Source organism: Heloderma suspectum, chromosome 7 (assembly GCF_057233095.1).
Source record: "Heloderma suspectum isolate Gila_16-S chromosome 7, 16-S_ref, whole genome shotgun sequence".
NCBI lineage: Eukaryota > Metazoa > Chordata > Lepidosauria > Squamata > Helodermatidae > Heloderma > Heloderma suspectum.
This window is the reverse complement of record NC_139464.1, coordinates 54547728-54566241: the sequence shown is the minus strand read 5'-3', so window position 1 is coordinate 54566241 and position 18514 is coordinate 54547728. Positions and strand designations below refer to the sequence as shown.

General features: G+C 40.0%; 1 protein-coding gene across 7 annotated transcripts in view; it reads right to left on the bottom strand.

Moving 5' to 3' along the window:
* Positions 1-3160: 3160 nt before the first annotated feature.
* The window catches only part of EEA1 (early endosome antigen 1), an 80014-nt gene continuing 64660 nt past the window's right edge, over positions 3161-18514 (bottom strand). For all 7 annotated transcript variants that reach the window (XM_084810254.1, XM_084810249.1, XM_084810252.1 and 4 more), the window contains 8 exons: positions 16701-16883; positions 12176-12361; positions 11344-11475; positions 7825-8010; positions 7127-7365; positions 6065-6185; positions 5595-5693; positions 3161-4458 (listed from right to left, as the gene is read on the bottom strand). In XM_084810254.1, coding sequence (XP_084666380.1) covers positions 4336-4458; positions 5595-5693; positions 6065-6185; positions 7127-7365; positions 7825-8010; positions 11344-11475; positions 12176-12361; positions 16701-16883 — 1269 coding nt within the window. In that variant the 3' untranslated portion in view covers positions 3161-4335. The remainder of the gene's footprint in view (positions 4459-5594; positions 5694-6064; positions 6186-7126; positions 7366-7824; positions 8011-11343; positions 11476-12175; positions 12362-16700; positions 16884-18514) is intronic.

Sequence of the window (18514 nt, the reverse complement as noted above, 5' to 3'; positions counted from 1 at the left end):
AGCATTTTGGATAGATTTCTATTATTATAAAAGGTTTCTGTGTTTGCTAACTGAATGTGACATTCTTTTCTTATCCCTTTGGTGCTCAGAGTTGGGATTTAACAATATGTTAGAAAGTACTTTGCATGTGAGCCAACAACAGGAGACTTGGACCTGCCATACCAGTCAACAATGAACAACCTGTCTGAAAAATTTTAAACCCAAAAGGCCAGTAATAAAACTATTCACATGGGCTTAGAGGGGATGACAACTGACAACTCCATTGAACTTGAAAGGATTAGTTTCCTAACATCAAATATGTTCTATTTAATCCAGTGAAAATCTTCCAATCTACCTGCTATACAATGACTGCACAGAATATTGTGTTGTTCTATGAACCAAGGCAGTACAGTCAGTGTTGAGAACTAGCAGCTTTTACTCATTTTCTAAATCTAAATTCTTAAATGGCAACTATGTTTTTATAATTGTATACTACTTTAAAGCTTTTTAGCTTTTAAAAACAGAATGTGAACACAAAAACATCAACTCTTCGGTAGGGGATTTTCCTCTCTATTTATTGCTATGGTCTGGAAAACAGACCAAGTAAATTCTAGTATAATTTAATGGTAAGAAAACAAAAGGAACAATGGAAACCATTCAGCTAACAACGTAAAATGTGCAAAGTTGCTATGTCCATATTCCCCATTCTTAAAATTGAAAACGCTCATTAAAAAACATGCAAATTCCTTCACTACGCATATGTTGTCTGAGGTGGATAGGAATTATGGATACAGTATTCCTAAGCACCAACATGAAGTTACCATGAATTTCAATGAGAATGTAGCTAAGAATACATAGACTTGTGGACCAATTACTACATCAGTTCTTGCAAAACAGTTATTTCTTGCATATTGCGTTGATTACACTAGAAAGAAAGTGCATAGTGCAAGTGACAATGCTATTACTTTACCCTTCCTGAGGTTTCCACTGAAGTAGTTCAAATCTCTATAAACTCTAGGAACACTTCATGTTCTTTCTCTGGACAAGATCGATTTTTCTCTGTCTCCACCTGTGTGCAATTTCTAGGGCCACACTGATTCTGTTCACACAACACACTAACTCACACTCAGTGGTTGAGTGTGGGTTGTTTTGAACTGTGAGGTGTTTGTTGAACCATGGGTTAGCATGTGAATACAGCACATTTTCTGTAGGATGGGTTATCATGTTGTCTGCATGGCTTATAAATCATGCAGTGTGGCTTGTTAGCCACCCTGAACAACCCAACAACAAACCATGGATTCTCAAGGTGGCTTGTTCGAGAAAATAAGCCACAGTGTCCGGTTAACAAGCCACCCTGGCTGCATTCAGACAACTTGCTAACCCATGGTTCAACAAAGCCGCAGTTCAAAACAACTCACACTCAACCAGAGTGTGGGTTAGCGTGTTATGTGAACAGTTTCAGTGTGTAATCAACCAATTAAATCAGTTCAAACCATTTAATCTATTTTAAAACCCAGTTTAATTGGGGAACAGGTGCTTTTTAAAAATTCTTTCAAATACATGTAGTAACAAGGGGTTGGATCCAGGATCTACCTTCCACAAGAGAAAGGGCTCTGCTAGCGGAAGGTCCTTCCACCTGATTTTTTAAGATCCCCCTCCCCACAATTCACCTCATTCAGCAGGGTCTCCTGACTCTGTGTAGCATTTTCAGGGAGCTGGAGGGGCTGCCATGGGAAGGAATGGGCAAGAAATTCCACTTCCACCAGTGCAGTTGATCCAGCTTAAATCTGGACCCAGCCCAACTGTTGGTGACAAATGCCATTTCAGAAGAGGTATTTCCCTGTTCTCTCACACACTGGGGGGAATGCTTGTCCCAAGGTGGTGCCTCCTACAACATATGTGAGAATCGTCTAAAAACAAAGTATATGTTTTTCTTCAGAACTAGCTTATTTATATGCAAATTTATGCAGGTTAATTGATTAAAACTAATATGATTAACATTTTTTAGTCAGGTGACAAGCCTAATAATTTGCAATTCTATTAGCAGATGCTTTGGACACTACTTTTCTCTACCTTTAGTCCTAAAGAGAGAAGTAATGGAGAAAAGTGGCTGAATAAGTAGCATCTGAATGGTTAAATGTAAATCTGGAATACAGGGCATGCATACACGAGTCAGGTGTTTTGAAAGTTCCACACATCTTATTTGTATTTGACCATCTGGATGTTTTTTAACAGATGAAGCTACTTCACACCAAGACAGACCATTGGTCCATCTAGTCCACAGCTGTCTAACCCAGAACTGCTTGCTCTCCAGGGATTCAGGCAAAGGGTCTGTGCTAGTCCTGGTATCTGTGGACCCATTTTATCCTTTTTTATCTAGAGGAATGAGGGACTGAACTTGGGATCTTCTACATGCAAAGCACATGCTTTACCACCAAGCTATGGCACCTCTACAAATATGATATCTTTGTTAAGCTCATTGTTTCTCCCTTTCTTCCTAACTCTGTACTCCAGTTTCTCAACCTGCAACAATTTTGCTTGCTGGAATCATTTCTCATTCTTATAGGTCAGTGAAAATTTCAGGGCATTTTAAAAACAGACAAATATAGAAGTTTTAGCTTTAAATGTCACTGTGTATTTTATCCAGGAAAAAAAGATTCCATTTCAAAATGTGAGTGCAGACTGAATGAATCACTGGTAGGTGTTACAGTTATCAGATAACACCAAGCATTCTGGGACAAAGAAACAATGACCAAGCCAATTTCTGAAAACAGTCTGCCGTTTTTGAAACTGGGTCTATACTGCAGACCTCATGGCCACAAGACCTGACCTGATTTTTGAACTTTTCTGTTACTTCTCCCATCCGCTGCTTCTTATACCACATAGCATGATGAAGAGTTCTGGAGAACTCAAAAGCTTGCAAAACTTTCATGGCATTTTGGTTGGTCCTAATAAAGGGATTGCCTAACTATAAATATTTCCCCTGGATTCTGGATGTGTTACTCATTAACCAGCATAGCTATCTTTGTTGTTTGCTGTATATTTTAGTAATCCTAGATTTTATAAGTATATCATTTTATATCAACGCAGAGTGTGCATAGATGTATGTATGTAAAGACTATCTCTCTCAATCAAAAGAAGAAAATGTATAGCAATATGAAATTGGAAGATGTCATCTGCTGCCTAAATCCAATTGTTTAATTCAAAACAGTAATCTCAACCAACTTTTCAGTTGGACAAAATATGACAGCATTGTACTGTAAAACTCATGACTGGGATGTACCTCATTAAACTAGTTCAAGTAAAACAAGAGAGACTACAGTGATGGTAGAATCATGGTTTCCAATAATCTTAAAAGCTGTCCCATTAACAGAGCTGAGGATTTCACTCCAAATCTGTAGGGAAACAAAACAAAACTCTAGCAATAACTGAGAAATTAGAAAGCAAAATAGCCACTAAAAATGCTGGGATTCCAAACTAACTAATTTCTTCTGCAATTACTTATCTCTGAAGTCCAGCACTTCCTATGTATATTTTCCTGGATCTTTTATGCAACATTTCTTCTGAGAACAGAACAAAATTTTTTTTTTTAAGAGTACAAAAGAAATGTAAATGAACATAAGGGCTCTCAAAGAGGGAGAGGCAAAAATATAGCCCTTCCTCAAAGGCTTAAGAATAGGAATTTGCATATTAAGGATGATGTAGCCCACCTAAGTGCTAATTTTGATATGATGCAGAATATTCTTAGAAGAGATGTCAAGCATACACTATAGTCTTGACATTGCTTTCATTTTCAGTAAAGTATATATAGTGACACTATAATGAAACTGGCTGAAATTTTTAAAAGCTCAAGACAGTTTTCCACTAACTGGGGAGGCACCATAGAAGTGACACTCACAGTGTGTGTGTGTGTGGGGGGGGGGGGGGAATTGGCAAAAAAGTGGCTTGTTTACAAACTCCGATGCAGCCGTTAAACTGTAACTATGCCATTACAGCAGCAATATTGGATACACAAAATCCCTGTAAGTATGTTTACTTTAAAAGGTGTTACTTTTGAACAAACAAATTAGGATAAAAAAATACATTGTTACTCCTTTGTTTAAACTTTATTTACAAGTTACTGGAGACTTATAAACTCGACACAGAAGCTCTGGTAGGATCAAGACCAAATAAGCCATAGATAACTTCAGCCTCACAAGTACATTTGTTTGACTTTATCAGTGAAGTATATTTTAAACTATACTATAATTTTGCCAGTTGTTACAATCATAGCCCAAACCAAACAGTAGTCTGAGTGTTATATGAAGTGCATAACAGAAACATTATTCTAGCATAACATTTAAGAGTCGTGAATAATTATCCTTGCAAGTCGTTGAAACAAGTATCACAGACGCGAACAGGTTTCTTAGAGGAAGGAGTTAAGGCATTCTTTGATGAGCACTCGGCACAGAAGATGTTTCCGCACTGTCTGCAGTGATGCTGTAAACAAAGGGGGGGAAGTTACACACACAGTTCAGACATAATGCCAAACCATGATTTGGCGCTACATGAAAATGCTCCCTTTTCCCCCTGTGCACTCCAATTTGTTACTTCCACCTTTAGCAAACTCCATAGTTTGCTGTTAAATCCAAACCAGCAACCTATGGTTTATGCTTGCCCTTCAAACCAGGATTGCAAACCATGGTTTGAAGGGCAAGCATAAACCATAGTTTGACAGTCCTGATGCAACTACAAACTAAGGTGTATGCTCAAGATGGAAGTAACACATTGAACCAGAGCACACAGGGCAAGGAGGGAATGGAAAGGGGAGCACATGAGTACAACGCTTATTTGCCATGATTTGGCATTGCATGAGACATCCCACAGCATTTTAAAACACAAAATTGTCTATGAAGTGCATTCCAAAAGCAATATACACACTTTTTTCTTGTTCTTTTTTTAAGAAGTCATGAGGTCAAAAGTCTTAACCAAAACACTCAGCAGACCCCACGTTTTCTGCCAAAAACATCCCCAGTAGCAGGGATAACATAGGACTGCACTGCAATAGCAGATAGATAGATGACAGATGGATGGATGGATAGAAAATGACAGCTGAACAGGTATGTTTTAAAAATAACACAACAAGAAGCCCTATCTAAAGTACTAGAAGATGTTCTGCAGTATTGCGCCTTCCCAAAAAGGTCAGCAGTGGAAGTAGTTCCTTGAGCAAATTTGGTGCTCACTCTATCGGAGTATAGATTAGTATGCATATGAATCCAAAGCAGATACTGTGCTTCACACTGTGAAGCTTTCATACTACCATGCTCACAAGCTTCAAATTCTGTCCATTGGGACACAGCCAGTTAGATTACAAGGGAAGAAGATGTCCATGCCTGGTTGAGCAGGTTGTATAATCAAGGTTAATGGAAACAAGTGAATATACAAGGCCTGAACAAGATTTCTACTGTACTAACAACAAACTTCTCACTGCACTACCAACAAAAGAAAACATGTTTCTTGGATAAAACTGTCCAACACCACAAAAAAGTGGGGGTTTTTTAAAGCTTTTCCTAAAACACACTATTTCATTGCTTTAAGGAAAATAATTCTCATAAGATCATCTCAGACACACATACCCTTCTTACTGTTACAGAAAAACCTTTTCCGCAGGCCATGCAATTCTGAACCTCATTGTCTTCAGCCCATTTCCTATTTAGGGCTTGTGTATGTTTGATCTATACAAAACATAAAAAGTAGAGATTTTAATTGACATTAAATCAAACACCCAAATCATGTCAAAGCTATTTCATGGAAATTCAGTTGTAACATTGATGATGTAACACTCTCTCTCTCTCTCCCTCTCTCTCTCTCTCTCACACACACACACACACACACACACCTCAACTCAAGGACCCAGCCATGTAAGCATTTGCCAAAAATTGTTCTACCCAAAATAAGCACATAATTTTTACCACCCTTACTAGATCACTATATTTGTTTCATCTGTTCTACCCACCAATCCACCTCATCCCAGCAAATAGCAATATTTACCTGAATTAATTTTATATTAGCACTAACTCTGTCTTTCAACACCAAAATGGAATACCTGTAGTGACTGGTTCTCTCTCCCTAGCTCCTGCATGGCTGCAGTAGTATCATCCAATTTTCTTCGTGCATCCATCAGTTTGGTTTGAAGCTTTTCAATTTCCCCTTCACTTTTAAGGCACCTACAGAGGAGATGGTAAATAAACAAACAATTTCCTAAGTCTCTGAGAAGAAATTGCAGTGGTCTTTCAATGCTGTAACTGGGGAAATAAGTTATAATTATGGTTATAGTTATATAACCATAATGAAAATTACCATGACAATTAACGTTGTTAACCTGCCTTAAGACTATGTATTGCTTCTTTCCTTATTGAAGTCACTATACAAAACTGGTTGGTTGTAGAAATGAACAAAAGAGAATGCACAAAAGTAACGTACAGAAGGAATATTTCAGCACAATCAGTAGTAGGTCTGACTGGTCGCATTAATCAAAGAAAGCCGGGCAAGGGGAGGCGAGGGGAAGGATAAAAGAAAACAGAGCTTTTTGGTTTCAATTCATGAGAAATTTCTTGTCCCAGGATCGATCTTTCTTTCTTTCTTGTTTGTTTGTTTGTTTATTTATTTATTTATTTCATTTTTATACCACCCAATAGCCGAAGCTTTTGTGTGATGAAGCTACATTTCATAAGGTATGAATCATTATTCCAACACAGTTCCAACCATAACTGCAGGACCACCATATACACTTCTGAAATCAAAAGAGGCTATTAAGAAATCCAGGAAGTGGCTGTAGGCTTTTTGCTATCCAGACTCAAGCAGAGATCCCTGACCAGGCAAGCTACATGCAAGGAGTAAGCCACTATATGCATTATACACACAGCAGTCTACATTTCACATAAACCTGGAATCCACCCTATAATTTTGAATTTCAGCAGCTATCCAGTCGACCAACTTATCCTGAACGTAGAATTTTTCATCTGCATGGCAGAGAAATTGATTTTTAGCACAAAATTACACAAGATCTAATCTGTATCAAAGGCATTACAAAATTTTTGTTCAATATATTCTAAAAAAAACAAACTGCCACAAAATCTGTTATTTTGCCCCTCATTCATTCATTTACCTTTCCAGCAACACTCTCCTCTCATCCTGGTTATTTTGTACTGTGGCTTCCAATACTGCAATCTCTCCACGCAGATCATCTGTTTGCTTTTCTAACTCACTAACCCTTCTTTGGCTGCTTTGCCACTCTTTCTTCACCGTCCCCAGATTTTCATTCAAAGCTGTGATCTGCATATTGAGTTTATCCTTGGCCTCCTCATGACTTTTATACTGTTCATCTTTCTCCTTGATCTCAGCTTTCTAAAACAACAGAAACATGTAAAATGTACACAATCCTCATTCCAACAACTCAGAGGTTATTTTTTCCAGACAGAAACAGAGAACAGGCCTGAGCATTGCATGCTCTTCCCTGATCCTTCTCACTATGGAGAAAAGTGAATGACTAAATGAGGAGATCCTGGCTTGGATCTTGAGTTGCCCTTCCATAAATGGAAGGGATACCAAGCCAACTGGGACTCCTGCTGGTAGGAAAGGAGGAAGTCTCCCATGATGTTCCAGAGGTTCTCCCAACCATATGAGCAGATTTTCAGAGGTCACAGAGCATTTCAGGGGGAAGAGGAATCAGCAAAAAATGCCTCTCCCACCCATTTGCTAACATGAGAACAGGTTGAGAAAAAAGAGGGGAATTTACATCTCATCATTTATAATCATATTTAAGCATGTCAACATAACAAGAGCTCTCATATTAAATATACGGACCAGTTTTGCTTCAGTCTCAGCACATTTCTTCTTCAGTTCTTCTTCTCTCTTTTTCAACTGATCTTTGATAACTTCCTGGTTCTTTTTCTCCTGTTCAAGAGCCATATTAATGCTATCAGCTTTTCCCTGTAATTCTAGCTTCTGTTTAATCAGCAGTTCCTTGGCATCCTTTAGATTTGTTATCTCCTGTTAAAAACATACTTAATGTTACAATGGAAACGTAATAGTTTGGTGAGAGTTAAATTCCAGGTTATACTACATGACATGACTAAAATTTGAGAACGTAGGTGTTAAACCAGCCAGAGCTTTCCCAACACACAAAAGATAAAGGTTTAAAGAGACAATATTTTCTAAATTCCAACAGCCTAAAAACCAGCTGGGCTTTTGTTTTGTTTTGGCCAGTAAGACCTTGTAATCACTCAAACTGCTGCAATGTTTTGAAGTGCAATGTCAACACCAGAATATTTCTAAAGAAAAATAAAGGTCAGTTTAACACAGAAAAGCTGCAAAGGACCTAGGGACAGGAAAAGGTATGTAGGCAGGAGGAAGAGAAGCTGAAAACTGAAACTGAGCAGGAGGAAGGACCATAACATACGGAAAGTAAAGGACAGCAAAATCCCAAGGCGTGAAGGCTGAAGGAAGGGGCAATGTCAGCAGTGGACTGAGGGCCAAACTATATGTTAAGTTATTCATGCTTTTAAAATGGCATGCTTAAATTGGCCACTTCTGTTTTGAAGAAAATGAAGCCTTAGGGCTGCTAGCTGGAATGTGAATCCGAGTCAGCTCAGACCCCATGTCAGTTTCCGTCTGAAAGCCACCTTCTTCCCGTGCTGCTATTTGCCCTCAGAGGTGCTGTTTACTACAAACAACACCCAAGACGGGGATGATTTTCAGCAAGAAACTGGCATTTACTTCTGCTTCAAAACAGAAGTGGCCAATTTGGCCCTGAAAGGCAGGCAACTGTGTGAAGGATGAAGGTCAGAAGCTCAAGTCCTAAAGGACCTAAAGTCAAAAAGCAGCAGAGCTGAAGGAAACAGAGGAAAGGGGGACTCTTTCTTTCTTTCTTTCTTTCTTTCTTTCTTTCATTTCTATACCACCCAATAGCCGAAGCTCTCTGGGCAGTTCACTAGGTAAAAACCCACATAGGGTAGAGGGTGTACAGTTAGCAGGAAAGGGGAGAAAGAGCAGATCACCATGGTGAGTAGGCAGAGAACTCTATGGGATGGAAAGTTGAGTGGAAAGAGGACCAAGAATCCAGGTGGTGGTGCTGGTATGGAGTTGAGCAAGCAAGTGAAAAACAGACAACAGGCAGAAAAAACAACACTCACTAGACAAGCAAGGGACCAAAGTATAGCTAAGGTAAATTTCTGCCCATAACTGGAGGGGGCGAAACACTCCAAAGAAATTCGAAAGGGTACATTTTGGGGGCTGTTTGCAGGCAAGGTGCCCCCATACCCTCACTGCTCCTCCAATACCTTTCTGTTCTCCCTCACTGCATGATCCTAGCCCATCAGGGATCATGTAATTAGCAAGATGACATCACACTGCTATGCAGCCAATCAGATCCACACATAAAGGAAGGAACATTATGATCTAGGAACACACTCCCTGCTCTGCACCTTATGAGCAAGCATTTTGCCACTCTTCACAATCTACCCCCACAAGCATAATCAAAAGGGGGGGTAGATTTGGGGGAACTGTAGGGCAGGGAGACCAAAGAGGTTATGGAGTTCAGCTATCAGCCATATTTTAGGCTGCAAGTGTATATTAATATTTTATTTCATAGAATACATATTAGATTAAATGAAACAGCACATCTAATTTTCTCTTTCATAAAAAATACAAGTATAGCAAACATTCTGGCATGTTTTGAGTGAGTAGCTGATAATAGTCACTTCTGTCTATAATCAGATTTTAATAGTTCCCATATTTGCTTAACTATCTGTAACCATTTCAGTTCTACCAAATAAATGCTACGGGGAGCGAGTGTAGCAAATATGACAAATTGTGATGTTACGTCAGCACTGCAGGTAAACATGTGAGTGCAAATGTGTAGAATCAATAGGTAAGGGAACAATCCTATCGGGATAGGCAGCTACCTCCGAACTCAGAGGCGACCACCTATCCAATGCAGGGCGGGTGGAATGCAGAGGGGATCTTCTCCTCTGCACCCTGGCTGCCCTGCATTCGCGGCTAGACAGCCGATTTCAGCTGTCTAGCTGCAAGACTTAATAGCTGGGATGCGGGGATGGGAAGACCAGACAACGCATAGGAAGCGTCGTACTGGCACTTCCGCACTCCCCACCCCCGGGAATGCCCCTTTTGCCCCATTCTGCTCTGCTCTTCTGAGCGTGGAGCCCGGGGATAATCCACGCCACCGCCAAGGCGGCAAGGGAGGGGACAGGTAAGTGGTTTTCTGGGAAGCGACCTCAGAGTGTGGGCTCTGAGGTCTGTTCCTGAAAATCGAACAATCCTATGGCCATCTAGCTGCTGTCTAGCAACCACAGGATTTGCCCTAAATTAGTGTTATGTCTTGTATTACAGGTAATAAAGGTTTGTCACAATACTTGATGTATTTAATGATTAAAGTAGAACAAATAAGTTAAGTAGTGCTACTACAATGTATGTACACAACTAACTAGAAAGCTTAACTAAAAGAGTACTACCTTAACCATCACTGCGAAAATATAAGATAAAATATAAGATAAAATATAAGATAAAATATAACGGTGTTCCATAAGGCCATAGATTTAGTGCAACTCAATTCTACCTGCTTGCAAGTATTTATGCCAAGTCATATTATGGTCTAGGATCAAGACTAGGACAGCAATAAACTATGTTTTATCATTATGGGAATTAGCCTAGGGCATGCACTCTCCGCACTCTCCTTCCCATGGCACAGCTACAAAGGGCAGGTCGGAAGCTTTCAGTTCTGTTTTTGACTAAGTACAGTTTAGCACTATGTGCAAACCCAGACAAGCTATAGTTACTCTTAACTATGATTTACTGAAACAAGCCAACTCCAAATGAATGCTTCCAATCTTCTCACAGCCATGGTGGAAGAAAAGGGAGGAGTGCAACAGACTAGACTTACTTAGGCTAATTCCCATCATGATAAACTACAGGTTATTGCTACGTCTGAATGCAGCCAATTTATAGACTTTTATAATTTGCAAGACACTTTTGTTCATCTTCTCTTCTCATTTAACTATTAAAAAGAATGCAACATTCTGGAAATAATATTGAAAATGAAATGATAGCATATCTAAATGGCTCAGAACATAGAAAGCTGGGGAAAAAATCTTATGTTTGGCCCACCAGATGTATGACACATTTCTAATATAGCCCTTGGAGCTGAAACAGTTGATCGCTTCTAGTGCTGATTCTGGACTGCAATATAATGCATTCCAGCTCTCTTAACTTCACCAAAGCCACAATTTTGGGGTAGTGCTGCCTATCTTCCAAAGGTTTAGGTAAATATATAGTCTTAACTACTTGAACTCCTGTGTCTCAACATACCTTCTCAAATTCTTGTTTGCAGATTCTGGCTTCTTCCCTCAGTTTGGAATTTTCTTTTTCCTGTTTGCTTCTTATATTCTGAAGCTCTGTTGTTTTTGATTTTTCATTAGCCAAGTCTTTTTCTTTTAAATCCTTAAGGTAGAAAAAGCCAACAAGTATGTTTAAAAGATCTCTTTCAACTGATCTACAAAAGCTGTTTCATTTTCAGTAAACAGCACTGCCTCTTTAAAATCCTGTTATAATGTACTTCTTCCCTACAGAAGAAGTATTGCAAGAGCATTAAATTTTGATATACCACTAAAATATCACCATCTAAACCAAAAGATTACAAATAAGTCCAACAGTGAAAACATGCATTTTTACTTGGAAGAAAGCTCCAAATTCAAGGAGACTTTACATTTGTGCAAAGGAGTACAGCCAAAGGCTAATTGTGCCTATATCTACAATTAGATGTCAAAGCCATCTGTTACTATTTAACTCTTGCAATGCAGAATACATGCTATCTCTTACAACCATCATAGCTATTTCATGTACCTTGGATAAACTTAGCTATTTTTTCTATGATTAATTGAGTTCAAATTTCTAGCCATTCTGATTCAACTTCTTTTTGTGTGACATACTGAGTAACTGCAACAGCAAAGTCATCAGTTCTCTCCCAAAAGATATACGTACACTATACTGCTCATATTACATTTGCATATACCTTCCAGTGGGGACTTAAGTTTACAGTAGGGCACCAATGTGTTTAAAGAAATAGTGAGAAGCAACTACCAGCAGAACTCTACTTCAAAGCAGCAAAGGGAAAAAATTATGATGCGTGAAAATCAATTACCTTATCTTTCTGTATTTCCTGTAAGAGTTTTTCCTGCTCTTTCAGCTGCTGTCCTTTTTTAGACATATCTTGCTCCAGTGTAGATCTCACAGTCTTAAGTTCTTTGATCAACTGATTGTGATTACTAATTTGATTTCTATTTGAAACCAATTCCTCTTGAGCCAAAGCAAGCTTCTCCTCTGTGGACTAGATTTGAAGAAAAATAAGTACTACTAAATTCCCAGAGCCTGTCTGCGTTAAAACAGAAGATATTATGTATTAACGTGAAAAAGATGTTTTCATTTTAATTACAGTAAAGCACTGTTAGCAGCAATGTACAAAGGACTTGCTGATTCAATTGGTATGGTTCAAAATTATCTATTATTTATTTATTCAGTCAGTCAGTCAGTCTTGTTATTTCCCATATACTTCTTCCCAGAGAGCAAAAGAAGTGGCAGCTAAGTTGGTGCAAAATGAGAAGAAACATGGCAACTGAGTAGGAAAAAAGGAAATAGAGTAGACCTTCCCTACTCCCAGGCCTTTGGCAGCATATGTTAAGTCTTGAGAATTGCAATTAGTCAACGAGTTATAAATATTTTGAATACAGCCAACAATGAATCTTTCTAATGATATATATAACATTATATTTATCACTGATAATCTAAGCAGTTTAGGCCTCAAGGGATACTATTGCCTCAGGTCCAACACACCATGGCTGTGTTTCCACCAGCGATTTACTCCAACCTGGCTGCATGGTGAGGTCTCTGTGTTTCCATGACGTTGTGGCCGTTCAGCACCAGCCCCGCATTTTATCGCGGAAATTATCGCGGAAAAACCGCTTCTTCTGAGACTGGTTATAGTCCGACTTTTCCTGCTTACTTTGGCTCCATTAATGACCTGTTTTCACAACCCTGCTGGGTCCGGTATCACAGTCCTGCCCATGGGGCGTGTAGCCCGGCCCTTGTTGATGTGTCGCTCACCTGCCCGTGACCTCACTGGAAGCAGCATGTGAAGGAGAGGGGGAGACGATACTGGAGGGAGGAGTCAGGCAGAGATGAAGAGATGCACACATAAGCACCCCTGACATACAAGTGCAGTGTCCGCCCACCTTGGGTATTCCTTCCTATGAAGTTCCCAGTCAAGGTGGTGGCAGGGAATCAGGAGAATCGCAAAGACCGCTTCCCAGAGAGTTGTTAAGTCATTAAGGAGCATTCCCCGGTTTAGGGGAAGAAAGTGTTAAGGCTGAGGGGGAAGCTGCACACACAACTTTGCTTTTACGCTCCTCTTCGTTAAGGTGAACGTATGCTTTAAGTCCTCGTTTGGGGGGGGAGGCTTTAAAGGGGGGGTGCCGCACACATGACTTTGCTTTTTCGCTCCTTTGTTAAAGCGGAAGTGCGCTTTAAAACTCACTTTAAAGGAAAAACAAAAGGGCTGGAGCAGAGCAGACGGGGGTGAGGGAGAAAGAGTGAAGAGATGCAGAACTAGTATGTCATCCACTGGCTCTCTTTGCCATTTCTTTCCTGTGTATTTATTTCCTCTTTAGTGCTTTGTCCTGCTTTGTGTGGGCGTTTACTGGGGTGTTGCTTCGGAGTAAACTCATTGGCTGTAAGGCTTTCCTTTCCTGGCAGTAAGTACCATTGTGGCTTGCTTCTGAGTGGGCATGCATAGGAGTGCATTGTAAGTCGACTTAGAGTAGCAGTCTTAAGGGATCCCATCTCCTTCAATGCATTTGCTTGGAACTTCCCCTTCCCATTGACTTCACTGACTGTTTCTTCTCCCTTTTGCTCACCAGTTTGATGGGCTTTTTTCCTCCCAGGGTGGATGGGGGAGTCTCCCTTTGCTTGACAGTTAGGATTTCAATGTATTAAAAGTGCCTTCAATTAGGAAGCCAGCCAGCCACTATCTCTTCTTCTAGCCTGCCTTGCAGGGCCATTGGGAAGCCAGAATAAGGGGGGAAAACAACAACAGTGCCAGGGGGATGGGGGGAGCAACCCGGGCCTAACGAAGAAGGTGTCTCCATGAAGCAGTTGCTAGGGATGGGGATGCTGCACACAGGATTTTGCTTTTTTGCTCCTTCATTAAAACGAAATTGCACTTTTAAGTCCCTTTTGGGGGGGTTAAAAGGGGGGATCCTGCACACATGACTTTGCTTAAAGGAAAAAACAAAAGGGCTCGGAAGGCATGGAGGAGACTGACCAGAGCGGGAAACTGGAGCAGAGCAGAAGGGGATGAGGGAGGGGGGAACTGGCAAAAGGAGGAGGTGGGAACACTGATGAGGTAATCAGATCCAACCCAGACTCCATTCAGACTCCACCCAGCCGTCAAGAAAATAATTTGATTAGAGCTCAGTGGAAACAGCACAGAGCCCCAGGCTACAGTGATGATAAGCCAGGTTTTTAAGGACTGTGGAAATAAGAAAAGGGGAAGATGCAGTTGGGGAAACATCACAACAAAGTTGAAAACAAAGTGAAGCTGATAGTGTGAAAACACGCCCCATACCAGACAAAAAACAACTCTTTTTAAAACCCAAGCTTGTATTGTAAGAGGATGACACTCCTGCTGCTGTTTGCTGTACTTTTTAATTAGCTGCTTTTAGGATTATATGTTGCCTTGGATATAAAAATATAAAATATATATATCTTTTTTAAGATATAAAAAAAAAATATCTTAACTCATACTATAGCTTTAGTTAGGAAGGCAATGAAAAAACACAAGTAACAAGAATTACTTTCCCAAAATGCTCCAGCAGATGGTGCCATCATCATAGCTCAATTGGCATCACTGATGATACCACTTCTAAGTTTATTACCCTTAAAGCTGACATCCTTGTTTTCTTTCAACAAATGTTTCACAGGGCCCATACCTTGGTCCCTAATCCTTCATGCCCCCTAATCCTTCACTAGCACTTCCCCCACCCCACCCCAAAAATCTGATTGCATGTGTAGTCCAATCTGAATGTCTGCAAACCGTCCTCCCCTATTTCATCTTAAGACTCTGACCATGATGCAGACATAAAGTCAGCCTTCTCCCTCCTCCTGTTGCACCCACTCTGCTTTTTGTAATCCCTTGATGAAGAGATCCAGAGATCTCAAAGCTTGTACATTTTTTGTGACCTTTGAGTTGGCCTAATAAAGGTATTACACTAATATGGATTTTGGAATCTTTCTTATGGCCTTGCTTTTTATATATTTAGCTATTCCCTCTCCAACATACACCCCATTTTATTTAAAGTGAACTTGCACACACATATCAACACCCCTCCCTCATTTTGAATCATATTCCCACACAGCTACTGTGTATATACATGAGCAAAGCCATCTGTGCATCATTTTGACATAAATTACCCAGTCCAGAGAACTACCCACAACCAGAAGGGCAATGTGTACAGTAGAAATGCATGAAGATAAGTACAGGGACAGCAAGAGAACAAAGTCATCCAACTCCAACAGATGAACGCAAGTGCAGATCATCATCAAAGGTACTAATTCCAATCTTCAGGGGGAAGAGTGCCATTTCTTATGTATCTAACCTGGCAGCACCCACATACTAGAATGGTATCAGCAGACTCAAGGAAACCCCAAGGTTTGCAGATATACAAAATAATCTTTAAGAACCTTGCATTCTTAGTTGCCACAGAATTCTGATTGGGGTGGGCAATCATAAAACTGGGGTAGGGGGAGAGGGTGAATAGAATCCTGAACAGAGGGCTTTTTTGGCAGTAGTCCCAAAGTTGTGGAACTCTGTTCCAAATGGATTAGACAGGCTCCATCATTACAGCCCTTTAAGTGGGTTTTGAAAAACGTGTTTATTTACTGCTGCCTTTTCATAATTTTTGGGATTTTATTTGGGCTGTTATTATTCTGGGGTTGTATTTAGTGATCTCTGCTTATCAGGCTGAGTGCTGTTATGCTGTTACTGCTGGCAACAGCTGTTTAATTTTATCATGACTGTGAGCTTTAACTACAATGCTTTTATGTTGTTATAAATTGTTTAATGTTGCTATAATGTAATTGTTATAAATCATTTAATGTATTTGTAAGCTGCCCTGTGAGAATGTTTTGTAAAAGATAGGATATACATTTATTAAACAAATAGTTCGCCCTATTTCCAAAGTTCAGAGGCAAGTGTAGATCCCTGTGTAGCCAAAACAGCGCCATCTATGCAACAAGAGGGAGGTATCAGCAGGGGACCCCAAGCTTGTACCCCAAGTACAGAAAGTCTTTAAGGGAAAAAAAAAAACCTATGGTTGGGGGAGAACCCCAAAACTTCTTAATGAGGATTGCGCATACTCAGTGGAAATAAAATACTGCCTGATTGTTGCGGGGGGGGGGGGGATTATCATGGGAGGGAGAATGGAATGGAGTAGCATGCAGATGGCGCATGGCTGGCTGATCCAAGACCAAACAGGAGCACTCCAGACTGTGTTGCAAGTTCCACTTGTATAACTTAAGTGCCAAAGAGAAGGTAGAGCCTTATAACAGTACACTGCATAAACTGCAAGAACATACCCTTCCCTCATGTACAACTTTGAAGCACTGTAATGTACCTTAAGGTCTTGTCGTATAGCCAAGAGCTCAGATTCTTTACCATAAAAATCCAGCTGAAGTTTTTCCATATTTTCTTGGGTTTTTTTATGGGTCTTCTGTAGTTCTGTTATCTTTTCTCTCTCTGCTGTAAGCTCTTGTGCTGATAATGTTATCTGCTGCTGCAATTTATTCTCTAGTTCTGCCTAACACATGCACAAAATAGATTTCTCTTATACACAACAAGGCAATCAAAATAAGAGACAATATGGAAACATATAAATATGGATCCCTTTCCAGTTAAATTTTTATTAATCGCACTGTTGTATTTACAAAAATACTTTACAATTCTTTTCTCACTTGTCCCTTGCAAAATAAGGTAAGCTATAAGACAAAAACTTACCTAAGACCCAGTGCAGAATTACTGAGATAGTTCAGACATCACATTAAACCAGAGTTTAGCATGACAGCAACAAGCCGCAGGAAGCTTCTGGCTCATATGCTGTCTTACTCTCTCCCACTACCTCCTCCTGCATGGCCACTTCCATTTTTTATTAGCCACAGCTTGTTGTTTCTTCTGTAGTTAAACTGTGGTTAATCTTAACTATAGTCTGTTTGAAACAAGCCAACTTCAAACCATATGTTGTTAAAACAAACTAGGTAGCTGATTCATTTTAACAAAACATACAGTTAAGATTAACTACAGTTTAGGTTTCCGACACACTGACCTGATTTGCACGTAACCCTAATCCATGGTTTATTTAACCAAGTGTTTGTTGCCCTATCCAGAGTTTGTCTTGCAGATGATCAAACAAACCATGGTTTATTTTCTCAATCCTTGGGTTGTTTGTTTCCTTCCACCTTCAGCCACTTCCTCCCTGTATCAGCCTTTATGGTACTGTAGCACTGGCATGTACAGTGACTGGGGTTTTTGACCCCTCTTGCCTGGCAAACAACCCATCAACAACCCACAGTTCTGGGTTCACATGTAACAACCCATGGCTTAAGCAACCCAGAGTTCATACCCAACAACAAGCCATCTGTTTTCTTTCTGGGATGTTCATGGTTTGTTAGTGCGTCTGGTTCACGCTTCACGACAACCCAGAATTCAACAAACCATGAGTTAAATAAACCATGGGTCAGTATTATGTGTGAACCAGGTCAATGCTAAACTACAATTAATCAAAAATGGAAGTGAAAGCTTCTGACCTCCTCCTCACAGATATACCAGAACAGGAGAAGTGGGGGGGGGGGGTAGCAAGCTTGAGACTTACTGTGACTCATTTCTACGATAAAGAATGGTTTACCATGATGTCCAAACTGGCCCAATGTTTCCTGATCTTTTAAACCATGGTTAAGAGATCCTTTGGTTTTGTGCACTCTCTCCCCTGCAAACTCTATACTCTCTTCCATTTTCATCATTAAATCACAGTAGCATGTTATGTTCTCATCAAGCCTAAGACTAACCTTGGTTCGCTTTAAAACAGAGTTTGAACCCAGGGTTTGAAGCTCGGTTTGGAAATGCTGTTTAAAGCTAACTATAGCATTAGCCTCAGTGCAAATAACAGTACACTATGGTTAGCTCTCATGCAGGAAGTGCACGAGCGCTCAGTATGCTCCTGATCTTTTAACTATGGCTAAGGTATTTGCAATTGTTACATTTGCATTGGGCCCAAGTGAAATTCATCCATTCCCAAGAGTCTAACCACAGCACCAAACTCGCCCACTGATAAAGAAAATCAGAAAATATTGAAGTTGTTTGGACCAATCTAATTTACCTGTTCATATTTGGTAGCAAGCTTTCCCTATTTTGTGGGCTACAGTGACTTCACTGGAT